Source organism: Carcharodon carcharias, chromosome 17 (assembly GCF_017639515.1).
Source record: "Carcharodon carcharias isolate sCarCar2 chromosome 17, sCarCar2.pri, whole genome shotgun sequence".
NCBI classification, from domain to species: Eukaryota; Metazoa; Chordata; class Chondrichthyes; order Lamniformes; family Lamnidae; genus Carcharodon; species Carcharodon carcharias.
This window is the reverse complement of record NC_054483.1, coordinates 74,808,175-74,825,165: the sequence shown is the minus strand read 5'-3', so window position 1 is coordinate 74,825,165 and position 16,991 is coordinate 74,808,175. Positions and strand designations below refer to the sequence as shown.

Genomic DNA, 16,991 nt, shown 5'->3' with positions numbered 1-16,991 from the left:
AAAAAAGTAATTAACCCAATTAGTGGAGCTGCCCATCCAAGCTTAAGGTTGGCAGGCAGGTGAAGAGCCCAGGCGGCCTTCAGAAAAAACATGAAATCTCATCCATGGGTGGGATGAGGTTTCATGAGGGATTTAAAATTTTAAAATAAAAGTAAGTGCCATGTCCCTGTTCATGTGACAGTGCCACATGAGGGGACACATCAGGAATTTTTTTTCTCCCTTTAATAAAGTTTTCAAAATTAAGCCAATCTCCCTGAGGCAGCACTTTGCCTCAGGGAGATCTGTGCATTCTTCCGCGCGTATGCACGAAGGAGTGCACTCCTGGCTCAGGGAATACCCCACCCCTGCCCACAAGGGAGTGCACAGAGCTTCCAGGCGGACATCACTCTGGGCGGGCCACTTAAGACCTGCCCACATAAAATGGAGGCGCAACCCCAACTGGGGGCACCGATCGGAAATCCGTCCGCCTGCGCCCTCACAACCCCGCCCCCCCCCCCCCCCCCCCCCCCCCCCGATGGGGGAAAAATGCTGCCCATGGTGATCAAAAGCTAGGTCAAAGAGGTAGGTTTTAAAGAATGTCTTGAAAAGGAAGAAGGAGAGGCAGAGGGGTTTTGAAAGAGATTTCCAGAGCTTTGGAGCTAGGAAGCTGAAGGCATATTTACCAATAGTTGAGAGATAAAAATTAGAGAGCAGATTATAGAATTAGATCTTGGTGAGTTATAAGGCTGAAGGAGGTTAGAGAGATAGGGAGAGGCAAGACTATATATATAGAGATTTGAAAACAAGGAAAACATTTTAAAATCCAAGTGTTGCTGGATTTGGAGCCAATGTCAGTTAGTGAGGACAGGGTTGACGGGTGAATGTGACTAGATATGAGTTAGGATACAGGCAGAGAGTTTTGGATGAGCTCAAGTTTACAGGAGGTACAAAGTGGGAAGTGGATCAGGAGAGCATTCGAAAGGTCAGGAGGTAACAAAGGCATGGATGATGGTTTCAGCAGCAGAAGACCTGAGACAGGCAGAAACGGGTGATGTTATGGATGTGCAAGTAGGCAGTCTTGATGATGGAGTGATGGAGTGGTCAGAAGGTCATCTCTCTGTCAAATACAATACCAAAGGTTGCGAACTGTCAGGCTTAGCCTTCAGCCAAAGACCAGGGAGAAGGATGGAGTCAATAGCTAGGGAATGGAGTTTGTGGCAGGGACTGAAGACAGTAGCTTCAGTCTTCCCAATATTTCATGGAAAGAAATTTCTGCATGTCAGACAAGCAGTTTGACAAATAAATATACAGGTTGTCAAGAAAGGTAGTAGTGAGGCGTGGCTGGGTGTCATCAACTAACATGTGAACATGATGTTTTGTTTTTGGATGATGTCATTGAGGTGCAGCATGTAAATGAAAAATAGGAGGAAGTAATTGCAGGTGATACTCTGACCATGACTGGAAGGGCCTTCAGCTGCACAATAAAGAGGCAGTGGAAAAAAATGGTGGTACAAACAGAGGAGGATAAGTAGGTATAATTCGCTGTAGTTGTATAGTCACAGGATGTTATTTATAAAATTTTTTAAAGAACATTTTAAGTGCTGTGGTGGTTCAGGAACCTAATTGGATGAATTGAAACATGGAGTTGCAGAAAAGATGGCACAGATTTGGTGGGTGATAACACATGGACTTGAGAGGAAAGGGATAATGGAGAAGAGATGATAATTTTAGGATGAAAAGGTCAAAGTTGGTTTTTCTGGGGTGGGGGTGGGAATGATGATATCACAGATTTGCAGGGGAGGGTGACAGTAGCTAGTGAGAGGGAGCTGTGAGCAACATCAGCTAACATGGGTTAGGAAGGGTTGTTGGATCGTTAGTAGATTGGTGAGAATAGGGTCAAATGAGCAGGAGGTGGGTCTCATGAACAAAATGAGCATTGAGGACATGAGGAGAAATAGGAGAAAAACTAGAACAAAAGATGCAAGTTTAGGCTAAGGCAGAAGAGAACCTTAGGAGAAGTTTGACTTGGTGGGCTAAGGGAAGGGGCAGAGGCAGCTGAACTAATGGTCTCGATCTTAGTGACAAAGAAGTCCATGGACTCATTGCACTTTTTTGTTGGAGGTGAGTGCATGAGGGAAGGGTGTCCAAAGTGATTTTTGGTGGCGAAATATGGAACCTATTGGAGAATGTCATGTTTTTATAAAGATATAAGGGATTGTGTAAAAGATGTTGTGGGTTCATTTATTTAAACCAGGCACAAAAGAACATATATCCAGATGGATACTAGGCTTTGAGACATCAACAGCAGAGCTGTGTGAGTCTGTGTTCTGTTCACAGGCCAAGGTGAAACTGAGGCTGGCTCACATGACACTTTCCTTCTAGTGATGGCATGCTGCTATCCCTTAAAGATATATTACAAGATCCCCTTTGTTTTAAAGATACTGTCACCCCCTTCCAAAGAAGGATAACAATTTACAGTACATGTTCATGTATTGCCATTCCTGGTTGCATTTTGGATCTTGTCCGACATGCAATAGGACCGTATGGTGGTTAAGGAACTGGAATGGATCAGATTTGTCCTCAGTTATGCCTTGGTGTGTAATGACTTCATAGGGCCTTGGTTCCGAACAAATCCTTGTTACCATAGCTGGTTGCTACAAGCCTTCTGCGGGAACCTGAATGCGAACTTGTTGTTGCAACTATAAACTTGGCAAATCTACCCACATTTTCATTGTGCACATTAGTCATCTTCTCTTTCATTTTCAAAAGTTGCTCTTTCATCTGAGAGTAGGCAGAGTGGTATGCACTGGCCTGCCAAACATGAGCTCTGCCAGTGATGAATTGTTGCATTAAAAAAGATGTTGCTCTCAGATGTAACATTGCAACCTGTGGATGATCTTGGTCTGTCTACATTTGAGAATTAGGGATTTCACTGTGTGAATCATTCATTCAACTAGGCCATTAGATCCAGGGTAATGAGAAGAAGTAGCGTGATTGATATTCCACTTCTCACATATCTTGAAATGGCTTACAATAAATTGCGGACTGTTATCTGAAGTGATCTCTCTAGGCACACCAAATAAACTGAAAAGAGCACTTTTGTGACCATTGTGCTTGACATATTGTGCAATTTTCAAATAATAGGGTACTTGGTAAAGTAATTAAAGAAGTTAGTACCAGGGATATGAAAGAGGCTGGATGCAATTTTGGATCAAGGATGGGCAGGAACTTCATGTGGAATCAATGATGCTTTGTGCCAACCTGGCATATACTCTTGACATACCTCGTACTGCTTGACAACGACTTCAATATCATTGTTCATACCCAGCCAATAGGCTGTTTCTCTTGCAGGTCTTCTCATCTGATCTATGCCCATGTGTGTGATTGATTAGATTGTTGAAGAATATCAGGTCGCACAGATTTTGGCATGGTGATCTGCCTGACTTTAAAAATGACTCCCTGACGAGATGTACTGGTAAGGTCAAAAATGGTCTCGTGATCATGGACATGCTGAATTGAACCAGGCCATTTTTCAATGATGGTTTTCCACAGTTTCTGTAGTGTAGAATCTTTTGCTGTTTCTTCTCATAGATGCTGGAATTTGCGTTGTGCACAATTTGACTTCATTGACATCAAACTGATGTTCTCCAAGTTGTAGATCCAAGGATACATCATCTGTTTTTGCTGGGTTCGGCAATCTGTTAAGCGTATCCATACCATGAAGTTACCTGGCTTGTACCTGATCTCAGTCATAATCATAAATCTTTATCAAGAGACACAATTTTGGTGGTCCACTGGTCAATGGTTTTTTTTGCCAAATTTCCAGTGGCTTGTGGTTGGTCTCTACCACCAATTTTTTGCCAAATAGATAAGTATGAAATATGCATGATTGCAAATAAGCTAATGTATCCCACTCATTGGAGTGGTTGGATTACATTACAGACAAAGATTTTGAAGTAAATGCAATTGGTTTGCCTTTTTGTAGTTTGCCTGCTCCCAGACATTTTGAGGCATCTATCTCTAGGGTAGTTGTGTCCCTAGGATAGTAAAGATTGCAATGTTGATGCTTCTGATAACGGCCATAACAGTGCTTTGAAGAGGTATTGGTGGTCAACGTGCCACAGGAAAGACACATCCTCTCAACAGTTCCCCTGGCAATGAAGAATGAAATCGGGAGACAAGAAATTAAAGAGACTTAGACATCTTTGGAGATCACCTTTATCTTGATGAGATGGCATGGCTTACTTGGATCAGGATGTGTGCCAGCGCTGGAATAAATAGAACCAAAGAAATTTATCTCCTGTACGTTGATGGCACATTTCAGACTGTTGAACGCCAATTCTTCATTGTGCCGCTTGCATCAATAAGTGCAGATTATGGTCATGTTCTTGCTTTGCTGTTGTGAGATGAATAATTGCATCAGTAATACAGGTGCATCCTGGCATGTCAAGCTGCCATGTAAGCTTGAATGAGATCCTGGCTAACAGCCTGAAAGGAAGTCATTGAAAACCGTATCATCTGAACAGGGTACGAAATGTAGTAAGCTCTTGGGACTTCTCTGTGAGATGTACCGACCAACGGCTTAACACACATATGAAATAGGAGCAGAAGTAGGCCATTCGGCTCCTCGAGTCTGCTCTGCCATTCAATAAGATCATGGCTGGTCTGTTTGTGTTTTGAGTTCTACCCATTTACCCCCGAATAACCTTTGATTCCCTTGCCTAACAAGAACCTATCTACCTCTGCCTTAAAAATATTCCGTAATCTGTTTCCACTGCCTTCTGAGGTAGAGAGTTCCAAAGTCACACAGCCCTCAGAAGTTTCTCCTCATCTCTGTCCTATAAGGGAGACCCTTAGTTCTGGACTTACCCACCAGAAAAAAAACATTTTTTACATGCCCACCTTGTCAAGATCTTTCAGGATCTTATATACTTCAATCAAGTTACTCCTCACTATGCTAACCTCCAGTGGAAACGAGCCCAGTCTGTCTAACCTCTCCTCATAAGACAACCCACTCATTCCAGGTATCAATCTAGTAAATTTCCTCTGTATTTAAGAAAGGATATACTGGCATTTGAGGCAGTTAAAAAGAGATTCACTAGGCTGATTCCTGGGATGAAGGGGTTGACTGATCAAGGATGGGAGAACAGGTTAGGCCTTTATTCATTAGAGTTTAGAAGAATGAGGAGTGATCTTATAGAAACATACAAGATTCTGAGGGGGCTTGATAGGGTAGATGTTGAAAAGATGTTTCCACTAGTGGGGGAATCTCGAACTAGGGGACATAGTTACAGAATAAGGGGACACTCATTTAAAACTGAGATGCAAAGAAGTTTCTTCTCTGAGGGTAGTGCATGTCTGGAATTCTCTACCCCAGAGAGTTGTGGAGGTTAGATCACTGAAAGCATTTAAAGAGGAGGTAGATAGATTTTTGAAATATCGGGGCATTGAGGGCTATGAGGAGCTGGCACGAAAGAGGAGTTGAGGCCGGGGTAGATCAGCCATGATCTTATTGAATGGCGGGGCAGGTTTGAGGGGCCAAATAGCACATTCCTGCTCTCATTTCTTATGTTCTTATGAATCGCTCCAATGCATTTACATCCTTCCTTTAATAAGGAGACCAAAACTGCACAGAGTGTTCGAGGTGCGGTTTCAGCAATGCCCTATATAATTGAAGCATAACATCCTTACTTTGATGTTCAATTACTTTTGTAATAATGAATAACATTCTATTAGCTTTCTTGATTACATGCTGTATCTGCATATTAATTTTTTATGACTCATGCACAAGAAAACCTAGATCCCTCTGCCCCTCTGAATTCTGCAGTTACTCTCTGTTTAAGTAATACTCTGCTTTTTTATTCTTCCTGCCAAAGTGAACAACTTCACATTTTCCCATCAAGCTTAGAGAAGAATTTTGCAGCTGCACATCTCGGATTTAACTCTAATATGGGTATTTTGCAAGGATGGCATTTCAAAACTATGTTTAAACGTCGTGGATTGAGGCATACTCTCAATGATCCGACCCCCTTTATGACGTGATTGAGTTACACCAACCTGTGTGCTCTTGCATTGTTATGTTTCACTCTCTTTATTTTGTCCAGTTCGGCCTTCAATTTGTCTTGTAAGTGGATGCTGAACGTGTGGTGCATCAATTGACAGACTTGCATTCTCTTGCAAGTGTAATGTTGCAGCTGCCTTGAAACTGCCAATTTTTTCAAAACATTCTGGATATTTCAATGTTGGGTCATGAATGGAGGTGATAGGAGTAGTTTGAAATTGATGAGGTCTGACTGATTCCATGGATTGTCATGAGTGCAAGGTCACAGCATGCTGGTAGACCGATAATTGCTGGACCTTTAGTCTCCACGAGGTAGAACATCTTTGACACCCAGGAGGATTGATTGTACTTGCATTCCAAGTCTCTGGATCCTGCACATGGAATTAGTGAACCATTGTATGATGAAAGTTGCACAGTAGTAGGTTTCACCATGGCCTTCCATGTCTGTGAATAAATGTCTTTTAGAATTCAAGGGTATTATGTTGGCACTTGACCCTATGTCAATCTTGGCCAATAATGAGTAGTTAACAACTTTTAAGGCAAATAATTTGAATCTTGGCAAACATTTCAGATGGTGTGACAGTATCTATGTTTTCCATGAGATTCTCTGTGAAACTTGTTTTCGCCACCCTTTTCTCGCCACGCACATAATTGTCATTTTCTGGTTTGTCAGTCACCTCATGTATATGTTTGACATGATACCAGATAGGCATTATTATAGCTCGAAGATACCCATTGTGTATGGTCTCTTTGGATCAGTACACAGCTTTTTTGTAGCTGCAATAGCCTTTGGTGCACTGACAATGGCTCTTCCTGCCACGTGCCTTGCAGAATTGCTGGAAAGCTGGGCATTTCCTTGCAGCATACAGAAGGCTGCACCTTCTACATGGCAAGCTAGGTTTTGTTATGACATTGTAGATGATGTGTGCCAGGCAGACCAAACCCATGAGGGAAACTTGGTCACGCTACCAAAACGGTTTTGCAATTTATTTCGAGATGTGTGCACTGAATTCAAAAGTAGTAAGTCCACCAAGACTTTTATAGATTTAAGAAAATTAAATTAAAATATTTACTAACAAAATAAAAGATGTCAAACACATACATAAGACTACAATTACTACTATAATAATTCCTAAAACTCCTAATTAACCGGACTTACAGTTAGACCCCCTATAAGGCAACAGTCCAAAAATAGATTTTAGATTTTAAACCAATCCAGCAAATTAACACAATACCCTGGACAGTGGAATTCCAAATGGCTTTTCTCCAGCTTCAGTTTTGGTAGACAACAAACTTATGCACAAAAATTGGAGGCTCCATTTAGGCTATTTCACACACTTTTGTTAGATCACACATAGCCTTCCCCTGGTACATAGCCTCATTCTCCTATTATATATGTTTCTCTCTTCTTAATATGTAAATTCTACTGCTTCATATGTCTTTGAAACTGTATCTCCCTCATAACTAAAAACTTTCATGTTGTCACTATACATTGTCAGTAACCCTTAGAAAAAAATAAACACATCCCTTAGTCTTGCTTATATGGCTAGTTGTAAACAGATTGGGATCCCTTTGAAATCCAAATGTCCCTTCATTTATTTAAAAATGCAAATTCCCTTCACATCTTACATGCTAAGCCAGCATCCGTGTTTACTCATTAGCATGTCAAGCACCTAGCTTCTTTTGATGAGTTCAAACTTGCAGTCTACTTGACTGCAAATGTAATTACATCACACACAGACAGACCCAACTATACTTGCCCCCATAAACCTACTTTACAATAAACCAGAAAAATATTATAAAAATTATTACACTTTCATGAGAGTTTGGATATGTGCTACTAAGGGTGCCAACTTCTGGGGTTGTATTTAGGACCTGTAAGCTTCATCAACCTGAGGATTACTTTGTACTTACATCCATTCTTAAATAGTTCTTCAATGCTGTACATTTTGGGTTTGATGAGCAGACCTATCTGGAATGCTTCCGTGGGAGTGGTTGTGACCACCAGCTTAACAATTCTGTCTGCTAGTTCCGTGTCTGAAAAATCACAGTATGTAGCCTTACCGGAAATGACATGAATTCTAGTTATGAATATGGAATTTTAACCTGATTCTGAACTAGGCTTCCAATGTAGTCCATACCTTCTGGGGATACTTAAGCTCTTCTGCTGTTAATCTGCCTGTGTAGACCTTTATTCACAACTTTTAAAAATTCATTCATGGGATGTGGGCATTGCTGGCTAGGCCAGCATTTATTGCCCATCCTTAATTGCCCTTGAGAAGGTGGTGGTGAGCTGCTGCCTTGAACCACTGCAGTCCATGTGGCATAGGTTCCATTTAAGTGTTAACCACATTGCTGTGGGTCCAGAGTTGCATGTAGGGCCAGACCAGGTAAGGACAATTTCATTCCCTAAAGGACATTAGTGAACCTAATGGGTTTTCATGACAATCGATTCATTCCAGATTTTTATTGAATTCAAATTTCACCCTCTGCTGTAGTGGGATTTGAACCCAGTTCCCCAGAGCATTACCCTGGGTCCCTGGATTACTAGTCCAGTGACAATACCATGACACCACAGCTTGCCCAATTGTTAGGCAAATTTTTATGGCTCACTTCTCTGGTTCAGACACACCTGGATCAAGAAACCATAGCTCTGTATGTTGTTTAAACATTTCGAATTTGGATCAGCTGCACCCCAATTCAAACAGGGGAATTTTGTGGACATTGACAATATCCCTTTGACCTTCCTCCTTGTTTTATTCATTCATTGTTCAATAACTTGAAGTCACCTGTTATAATCACAGCCTTCTCTAGCTCAATATCTATGATCGTTTAACAATTTGACTCTCCCTTGCTATCGATCCAGCCCACACTCTGGTCACTCACCTTTCCTGACTCAGCTAACCTGTTACTAATCCCCTCGATGCTCTGCCCCACTCACTGACTAACATGCTATGCACTGCAATCTCATCATGAGGGATCCATCTGCTAACCAGCTCTTTATTTGAGCACTGTTCCGGCCTGTGTCTTCAAAGCTTTTCTGTGCAGTCAGCACATTGGGATTGCAACAGTCTGATGCTGCAACTTTGTTGCGGTCTGACCAAAACGTCGAGGGTCATCTCATGCCATGTAGCGTGATCTAAAACTTTTTGCCATGTCGTACGTATACTGAATCTTGCTGCCACACTGTTTTACCACCACATTGTGTTTTTATAATGATATAAAGGCACTAATCACTAAGGGATTGTGTAAACACAATGTGGCTTCATTAATTTAAACCAGGCACATAAGAACGTATATACATGGATAGAAAGCTTGAAGACATCAGCAGCATGGCCGTGTATAATGTGTTCTATTCACAGGCCAAAACTGAGGCTGGATCACATGATACTTCCCTCCTAGTGAAGGCATGATGCTACCCCAAAAGGCATATTACAACAGGGAAATGTTTCATTGTTGCTTTTTGGGTGAGAAATTAAACTGCGGTCCCATCTGCTTGGTCAGGTATAAGTAAAATCTTGTGAAACTATTGGAGGAAGAGCATGAGACAGATTAATTGAACATTTATTACATTTGTTGTTTGTATGACTTGGTTGCACACAAATCAGCTTCCTCGTTAACTAACATAACAAGTGATTACTCTTCAAAAGAAATTCACTGGCAGTGAAACATTTTGCAACATCCTGAGGATGGAAAAGGCATTATATAAGTGTAAGTTCTAAATGCTTTTATTTTCTTGCTGCAAAATAGCTTTTGGAATGTTAATCAAATTCCAGATTGTATAGTTGATGTGACAAAGGCTGTAGTTCATTGGTTTTATTCAAATTTGATATTTGCATGTGGATGGTACAATTACAATTTTCTGCTCCTCCACAGCCCCTAGCTGCTTATCATTTATGAAATACTGTGATCTGTTTTTCTTAGATTCAAAGTAGATGACCTCATAGCTCCCTACATTGAACTCCATCTGCTGATTTGCTCACTCAATTAATCAATCCATCGATGTACATTTGTAACTTTCTGCTCCCATCTACACAATTTATTATGTCACCTAACTGCATATGGGTCATCATTTTGATAATCAAATGTTTAGGCTTGTGATTTCCTCATGACATTATCAAAATGTTGTTTTGGTGACTGAACACAACGTTAGTCAGGAAATGCTGCAAAGAAAAATAGAATCACTGAGGGTCGAAGTAGAGACCCGTTTCTGGAATTCATCAATGACAATCTAAAAGTGACAGATAAGAGATGCCTTAGAGTTTCTTGGCAAGTTTTTCCCTCTAACTTTCACCATGTGTTCTGAAATTTCCTCAAGCATCTCCACATTGGCACAACTCTGTCTTGTTTCAGATCTAATGTAAGTTACATAATGTTAGAATTCCTACACTTGCAGAAACTACTTTAAATATTTTGTTTAATCAGAGTCCTGGTGCCTAGACCAAGTGATTATACGAAAGAGTAAATATGACTTAAGAATCTGGGTATGTTTGCTTTTGCAATGCCTTGGATTAGATTCACCCTGCAGAGGGGATTAAAAGTCCCTGCAAATGATGACAATCTGAAATAAAATCAGGAATTGCGAGAAACATTCAGAGAATCAATAGATCAATGTTTTCTACATAGACACTTTGCCAGGATCTTTACTCTTTTAGACCTGCTTTGCACTTGCAACATTTTCTGTTTTTATATTAAATTAGTATACATTTTGTAGAGTCTAACCTAGGGTAAACAATTTGTTGCTGTCTACAATGAGCCACAGGTCATATTTTATCAGACAATGGTTTCCTTGTATATCCATTTGAAAGTTTAGCTGATGTATAAAGCTATGGTTGCGAGCAGAGGATAAGAGAGCTTGACAATTTTGTTTTTTTCACAAAGGTTATATAGTCTACCCTAAAAGAAACTCCACCTCACCTATTTGATCTTTTGACAGTTAACACTGCGTACGTAACTGGTCCCCTAAAATATTCAAGAAAAACTCATGGATTTCTATGTTCGCTGACCATGTGGATTTGACCCTCAATCTCATTAACAAGGCTTTTGAAAAATTGGAACATGGCAATTGACCTATATTCCTTGCAACTTCTAATCATTTTACTTCTCCAGCTCCATTTTGAAAAAGCTGATTGATAGAGCATCAAATGCCCACAACTGAAAAAAATTCTTCTAATTTATAATCTCACTTGTTAATTTTAAATTTGTTTACTCTCATTTATGTTCACAGCCCAAATTAAATAGCCGGCTTATGAAAACATCATATATGTCTCTCAATATTTTAAAGACCTGGATGATACCATCATTCCTCCAAAGTTTTGCAGGAATAGCACCTAATTTATGTAGTCATTCTTTACATGAGTCCAGAATACAACATACATTCATATAAAGCTTTTAACATAGAAAACATCCCAAGATACTTTAGAGTGGAAGAAAGAAGTGGAGTTCAAGCCATTGTTCAGAAGGCTTGAGGATACAAGCAAAAGCTTGGTTGAAGAGACTAGTTGTGAAAAGCTGAGGTCAAATGGCAGAGGGATTGGGAAGATAGCTTCAGAGTGTAGTTTGAAGTCTCACCAAGGCAAAGGTGCTGTGGAAGGAAGTGAACGTTTGATATGCAGAATCCCAGAGTCAGAGGAGCAATGGGCATGGGAGGTTTTGTAGATTGAAGGAGAGTATAGCAAGACTTCGAAGGGGTATGCAGATAAAGACAAGGAATTTAAATTTGATCCATTGAGGGGCAGAAATCCAGTGTCAATCAGTAGGTGCAGTGATGTGGACCATGAAGTTTTGCATGAGTTGGAATCTACAGAGTGCAGGTTAGGAGGCTGACATGAGAAACACTGGCAAAATCAGGTCTGGATGTGGCAGAGGTGAGGATAAGGGTTTTGGCAGCAATTAGTGGTGAAGTGGGGCTATTCCAGAAAGCCAGTCGGGACGAAGGGTAGAACTGAAGTTAATTATTACACACTTATATATTTATAGAGTTGCACAGTACAAGTATGCACCTCCTAACCCAGTACCACAGTTTTAATTATTATTTTTATAGGGGCTCAAGTGAATCCCCATTTAAAGCCCACCACTTGCATAAACAGTTAATTTGCAATTAACAGACTCCCTTCTCTCTAAGTAAAAATCAATGTTAATATGCGCAACTAAAATTTCAAAACAATTAAATCAAAAACCTCCATATTCTATACAAAGCATTACATTGAGAGATTTTCCTCCTCTGAAGATCCCTAACAATTTCTTTGTTTTACAAAAAGAAATGCCATGTACAATCAAATAGTTGATTTCTTGCATCCATCCAATTAACTTTAGAGATTTCCTTTCTAGCACTTGATTTAAGCCAGCAAAGAATGACCAAGAAGTTGATTATGAGAGTAAACTTGCAAGGAACATAAAAGCAGACTGTAAAAGTTTCAGTAAGTATGCAAAAAGAAAAAGATTAGCAAAAACAAATGTAGGTCCCTTACAATCGGAAACAGGAGAATTTATAATAGACAACGAGAAGATGGCAGAGCAATTAAACAGCTACTTCAGTTCTGTCTTCACGGAGAAAACACAAATAACTTCCCAGAAATTCTAGGGAACCAGAAATACGAGAGTCTAGTGAGAAGGCGGAATTGAAGGAAATTAGTATTACTAAAACAATGGTGCTGGAGAAATTACTGGCACTGAAAACTGTTAAATCCCCAGGGCCGCCCAGGGATAATCTACATCCCAGGGCACTAAAGGAGGTGGCCTTGGAAATAGTGGATGCGATGGCTTTCATCTTCCAAAATTCTGTAGATTCTGGAACAGTCCTGGCACACTGGAGGGTGGCAAATGTAATTCCACTATCAAAGAAAGAAGGGAGAAAACAGCGAATTACAGATCAGTTAGCCTAATATCAGTAATAGGGAAAATGCTAGAGTCTATTATAAGGATGTGATAACAGGACACTTAGAAAATATCAGCAGATTAGACAAAATCACCATGGATTTATGAAAGGGAAATCATGTTTGACAAAGCTACTGAAGTTTTTTGAGGATGCAACTAACGAATAGATAAAGGAGAACCAGTGGATGTGGTGTATTTGGATTTTCAGAAAGCTTTTGATAAGGTCCCACTTAAGGGGTTAGTGTGTAAAATTAAAGCACATGGGATTGGGGTAATATATTGGCATAGATTGAGAATTGGTTAGCAGACATGAAACAGAGAGTAGGAATAAACGGGTCTTTTTTGGAGTGGCGGTGACTAATGGGGTACCACAGGGATCATTGCTTGGGCCCCAGCTATACATAATATATAACAATGATTTGGATGAAGGAACCAACGTAATATTTCCAAGTATGCTGACAACATGAAACATGGTGGGAATGTGAGCGGTAAGGAGGCTTTGAGGCAATTTATACTTATTTGAGTGGGCAAATACATGACAGATGCAGTATAACATGGATAAGTGTGAAGTTATCCACTTTGGTAGAAAAAAAAGAATAGCAGAGTATTATTTAAATGGTGTTAGATTGGGAAATGTTGATGTACAAAGGGGCCTGGCATTAGGTGCATTAATATCATGACCAGGCTCTGGGTGTCTTTGATAAAAGAAAGCTGGAAGCCATGCTGTTGCAAACTAGTGAACATTTATAGACACACTTAAGCAGAACTTCTTAAGTAGAACCTTCTTCCCTCAGGCTTCAGTTACATGTGATTCAGCATCATCTGATATTACTGATACTCTTTTTGAGTAAACCTGTTTCCATCTGTTTCAGATGAAGTTACATTGTTTCATAGTTTGCCATTGTGAGATTTGAACTCTTGATCTTGGGGTTACAAACCCAGTACCATAACCACTTGGCTATTCAGGCCAAGCTTGATATTACTGATGATGCACTCTAGCTGTTAGCATAACAGCTATTAACCCTTTACACTACATTGGGTAAGGAACAGCCCATTTTGACAGTTCGAATGGATGTTAAAAGCTGGTTTTACGCTGGTAATTAGTTAGGTCAGATTTTGGAGACCATTATCTGTGTACTGGCTCTTCCCATTCATGACTTCTAAATCTGCCTCCCTTATCCTGGCAGGAGAATCATGGGCCAAATGTTTCTAGAGTTTACAATTCTGTCACTGGGATAAGGGAGCCAGACTTTGTTGGGTAACCCTTGCAGAATTTTCCATTTGGCGTGCGGGGGTGGGCCCAACACGTCGGAACATAAAATGAGGCGCGATGACATTGGGCGTGTCCCAACATTATCGTGTTGTCTCATGATATTTTGTTCGGTGGACGCGTGCTGGAGTCAGCTGCACGCTCCCCGATAATTGATAGGCCTATTAGGCATTAAACAGGTAATTAACATGAATGTTATGCTGCCCGTCCAACCTAACGGTTGACGGGCAGATGAAAAGGCCAGGAGACCTCACCCGCGAGGGAAATGAGGTTTCCTAAAGCTAATAATGAGCATATAAAAACATGTTCCATCCCATGTGATGCAGTCACATGAGGGGACGTTCATTAAATTTTTATTGTTTGTATTTATTTTTTTAAAAAGTGCATCAATCTCCCTGAGGCAGCTCCGTGCCTCAGAGATTGAAGAGCTCCTCCGCGCGCGCATGCGCAGAAGATCACTGGACCTGACTTTCCCTCCTCCCCTTTCCTGCCCACACAGGTAGTGCTCACCGCTCGTGGAGGCAGCCTTAATTGGCCCACCCACGTAAAATGGCAGTGTTGAGCCGACCATCCACTCCTGCCGAGCCCGTCCGACCAATGAAAAATCCTGGCCTTAGAGTTGGCTCAAGCATCTCCTAGAACCAGACTTAAACAAGCAGCTGTATAAAAATAGCTAAAAATTATAGTGGAACAGTTTTCCCAATATCCTGATTAATCTTTTTTTCCTTAACCAATCCAATTAGAAATGGGTAATTTGGTCATTCACTTCATCGCTGTTTGTGGCTCTTGCTATTGCTTTTGCCTCTAACAACAGTAACTCCATTTCAAATCAATTCATTGAATGTGAAGGACTTTGAGATGTTTAAATATAAAGCTAAGTAATGTCCTATATAAATGTGCCATTTCTTTTTCTTTCACTTAATCTGAACAAAATGAATTTGGGACATAGGAAGATTTTGGGATTAATCACAAAAGAGCCCTTGTGATTTTGGAACAATGGAAACTTGTCAATGTAGTGTTGGTAAAAAACACATGAAGCTTTAATAGTTTCTATCCCAGAATAGTAGGGTAATGTCTTAAACTTTATTATGTTATGACCCGGGACCAAATTTTTGGCAACATCCAGTCAGGATCTTAACTTTTTGTTTAAAGTGGACAAAGTTTAAGATTCAAGACACTTACTAAGAGAATATAGCCACAGGATTCCATGGGCTTTAAGCAAACAAGTCTTCACCTTTGAAGAAATATCTTCAAAAGTTACTTCAACTTGGATGGCGTTAATGTCGGCTCATCTTGCAGGGTTTCAATCCTGAGATTCTGTTCCCCTGGATCCCCGAGTGTGCCCTCAAGCACCAACTAGCAAGCACAACTTCAGCTCTTTGGCTGCGCAGAGCAGAATACTACTGCTCCAAAGGGGTACCTTTGCCCCAGTGACCTGCAGCATGGAGTCCCCAACGTTCTGCATTTTCTTAGATCTTCAGGGTTTCTTCTGAGCCCTCTTTAATCACCAGAGCTTCTCCTGAGACCTCACCCCTTAAAGTCTGCCAACTGAACCCTTTTTCTGCTTGGAGCCACTTTCTCTGCTCCTCTTTCTTCCTAAATTAATTGGGACCTCTCCCGGTCCCCTCTCTATCCCCTGTCTGGGAGTTCCTAGGGAACTCTCCCTGACCCCTGGTGGCGTTTGGGTCTCTTTCCCATTATGGTGCCCTACTCCTGGTCACATGCCTTGGGTTTTTGCACCTTTTTTTTGCCTTTTCACACAGGTGCCCTGAGAATGCCAAAAAGCTGTGCTGCGCATGTGCAGCCCTCTGCCGGTCCATGCATGCACAAAACACCCAAGGCTCCTCAGGACCTGGAGTTCCCAGTCACTCCCACATCATCCCTCCCCTCCACACCACACCACCCCATACTCTTTAATGAGGTGAGTCTGGCTTTCATAACAATTATTGAAGTAATTTACTTACCTCTGCGTTTTGTTTGCTAAAATTGCTTTATTTTTGTGTCTATGGTCATCTGTCATTTTTTTCAACCAGTTATATTGGATTTCACAGGTTGGTTAGGAGTTGAAAACTGGTGAAATATGATCTGTCAAGTATAATATTATTTGGATGATTTATACATTTGTAATTGGAGTTGGTGTAAACAAAAGCCTCCTAAATGTTGCATAATAGCGTAAGTTTTGGATGCCTGCCAGCCTAATCTAATGTGACTGAATCTCATCCATTCTGCCCACTACACTCCACTTTCAATGCTGTGCCTTGAATTTTGTTATTCTGCCTGCCATCCACAATTATTGCCATATGATTTGTATTAAAAAATAGTTGCTTGCATAGATGCAAATAACAAGCATGTAGATAAATGTGGGGAAAAAAATGAGACAGATTTCTGCCATAGAAAAGCAGATTGTAAAAGTTACAATTGATTCATGAATTCTCCGAGGGGTGAATTTCCATTTTCCATGAACCGAAAAGAAAAATTTATTTAAAAAAAAAATAGCAAATATATTCCTGAAGTTGACCTTAACCTCAGCTAATTTAACCAATATCAGTTCTGCTAAAATGGATTATACCGTAGAAATATTAATTGTAAAGTATTGTGTCTTTTTTGTTACAGAAATACATGATAATGATGTACGTGCAAGTGGTAGCCAACAGAATGCAACAGGAACCTCAAAGTGGGCCATTTCATTAGAAAATCTCCTAGAAGACCCAGAAGGAGTAAAACATTTTAGGGTTTGTATGCTTTTAAGTTTGTTGAATTGATTTGTTAATGTTTCTTTTGTGGCTGTAGTGAAAATCTGAGAAT

The 16,991-nt window shown here is 40.4% G+C and overlaps 1 protein-coding gene across 1 annotated transcript in view; it reads left to right on the top strand.

Moving 5' to 3' along the window:
• The window catches only part of LOC121290029 (regulator of G-protein signaling 10-like), a 54,139-nt gene that overhangs the window by 12,829 nt on the left and 24,319 nt on the right, over nt 1-16,991 (top strand). Inside the window, exon 2 of the mRNA XM_041210170.1 lies at nt 16,800-16,918. Coding sequence (XP_041066104.1) covers nt 16,800-16,918 — 119 coding nt within the window. The remainder of the gene's footprint in view (nt 1-16,799; nt 16,919-16,991) is intronic.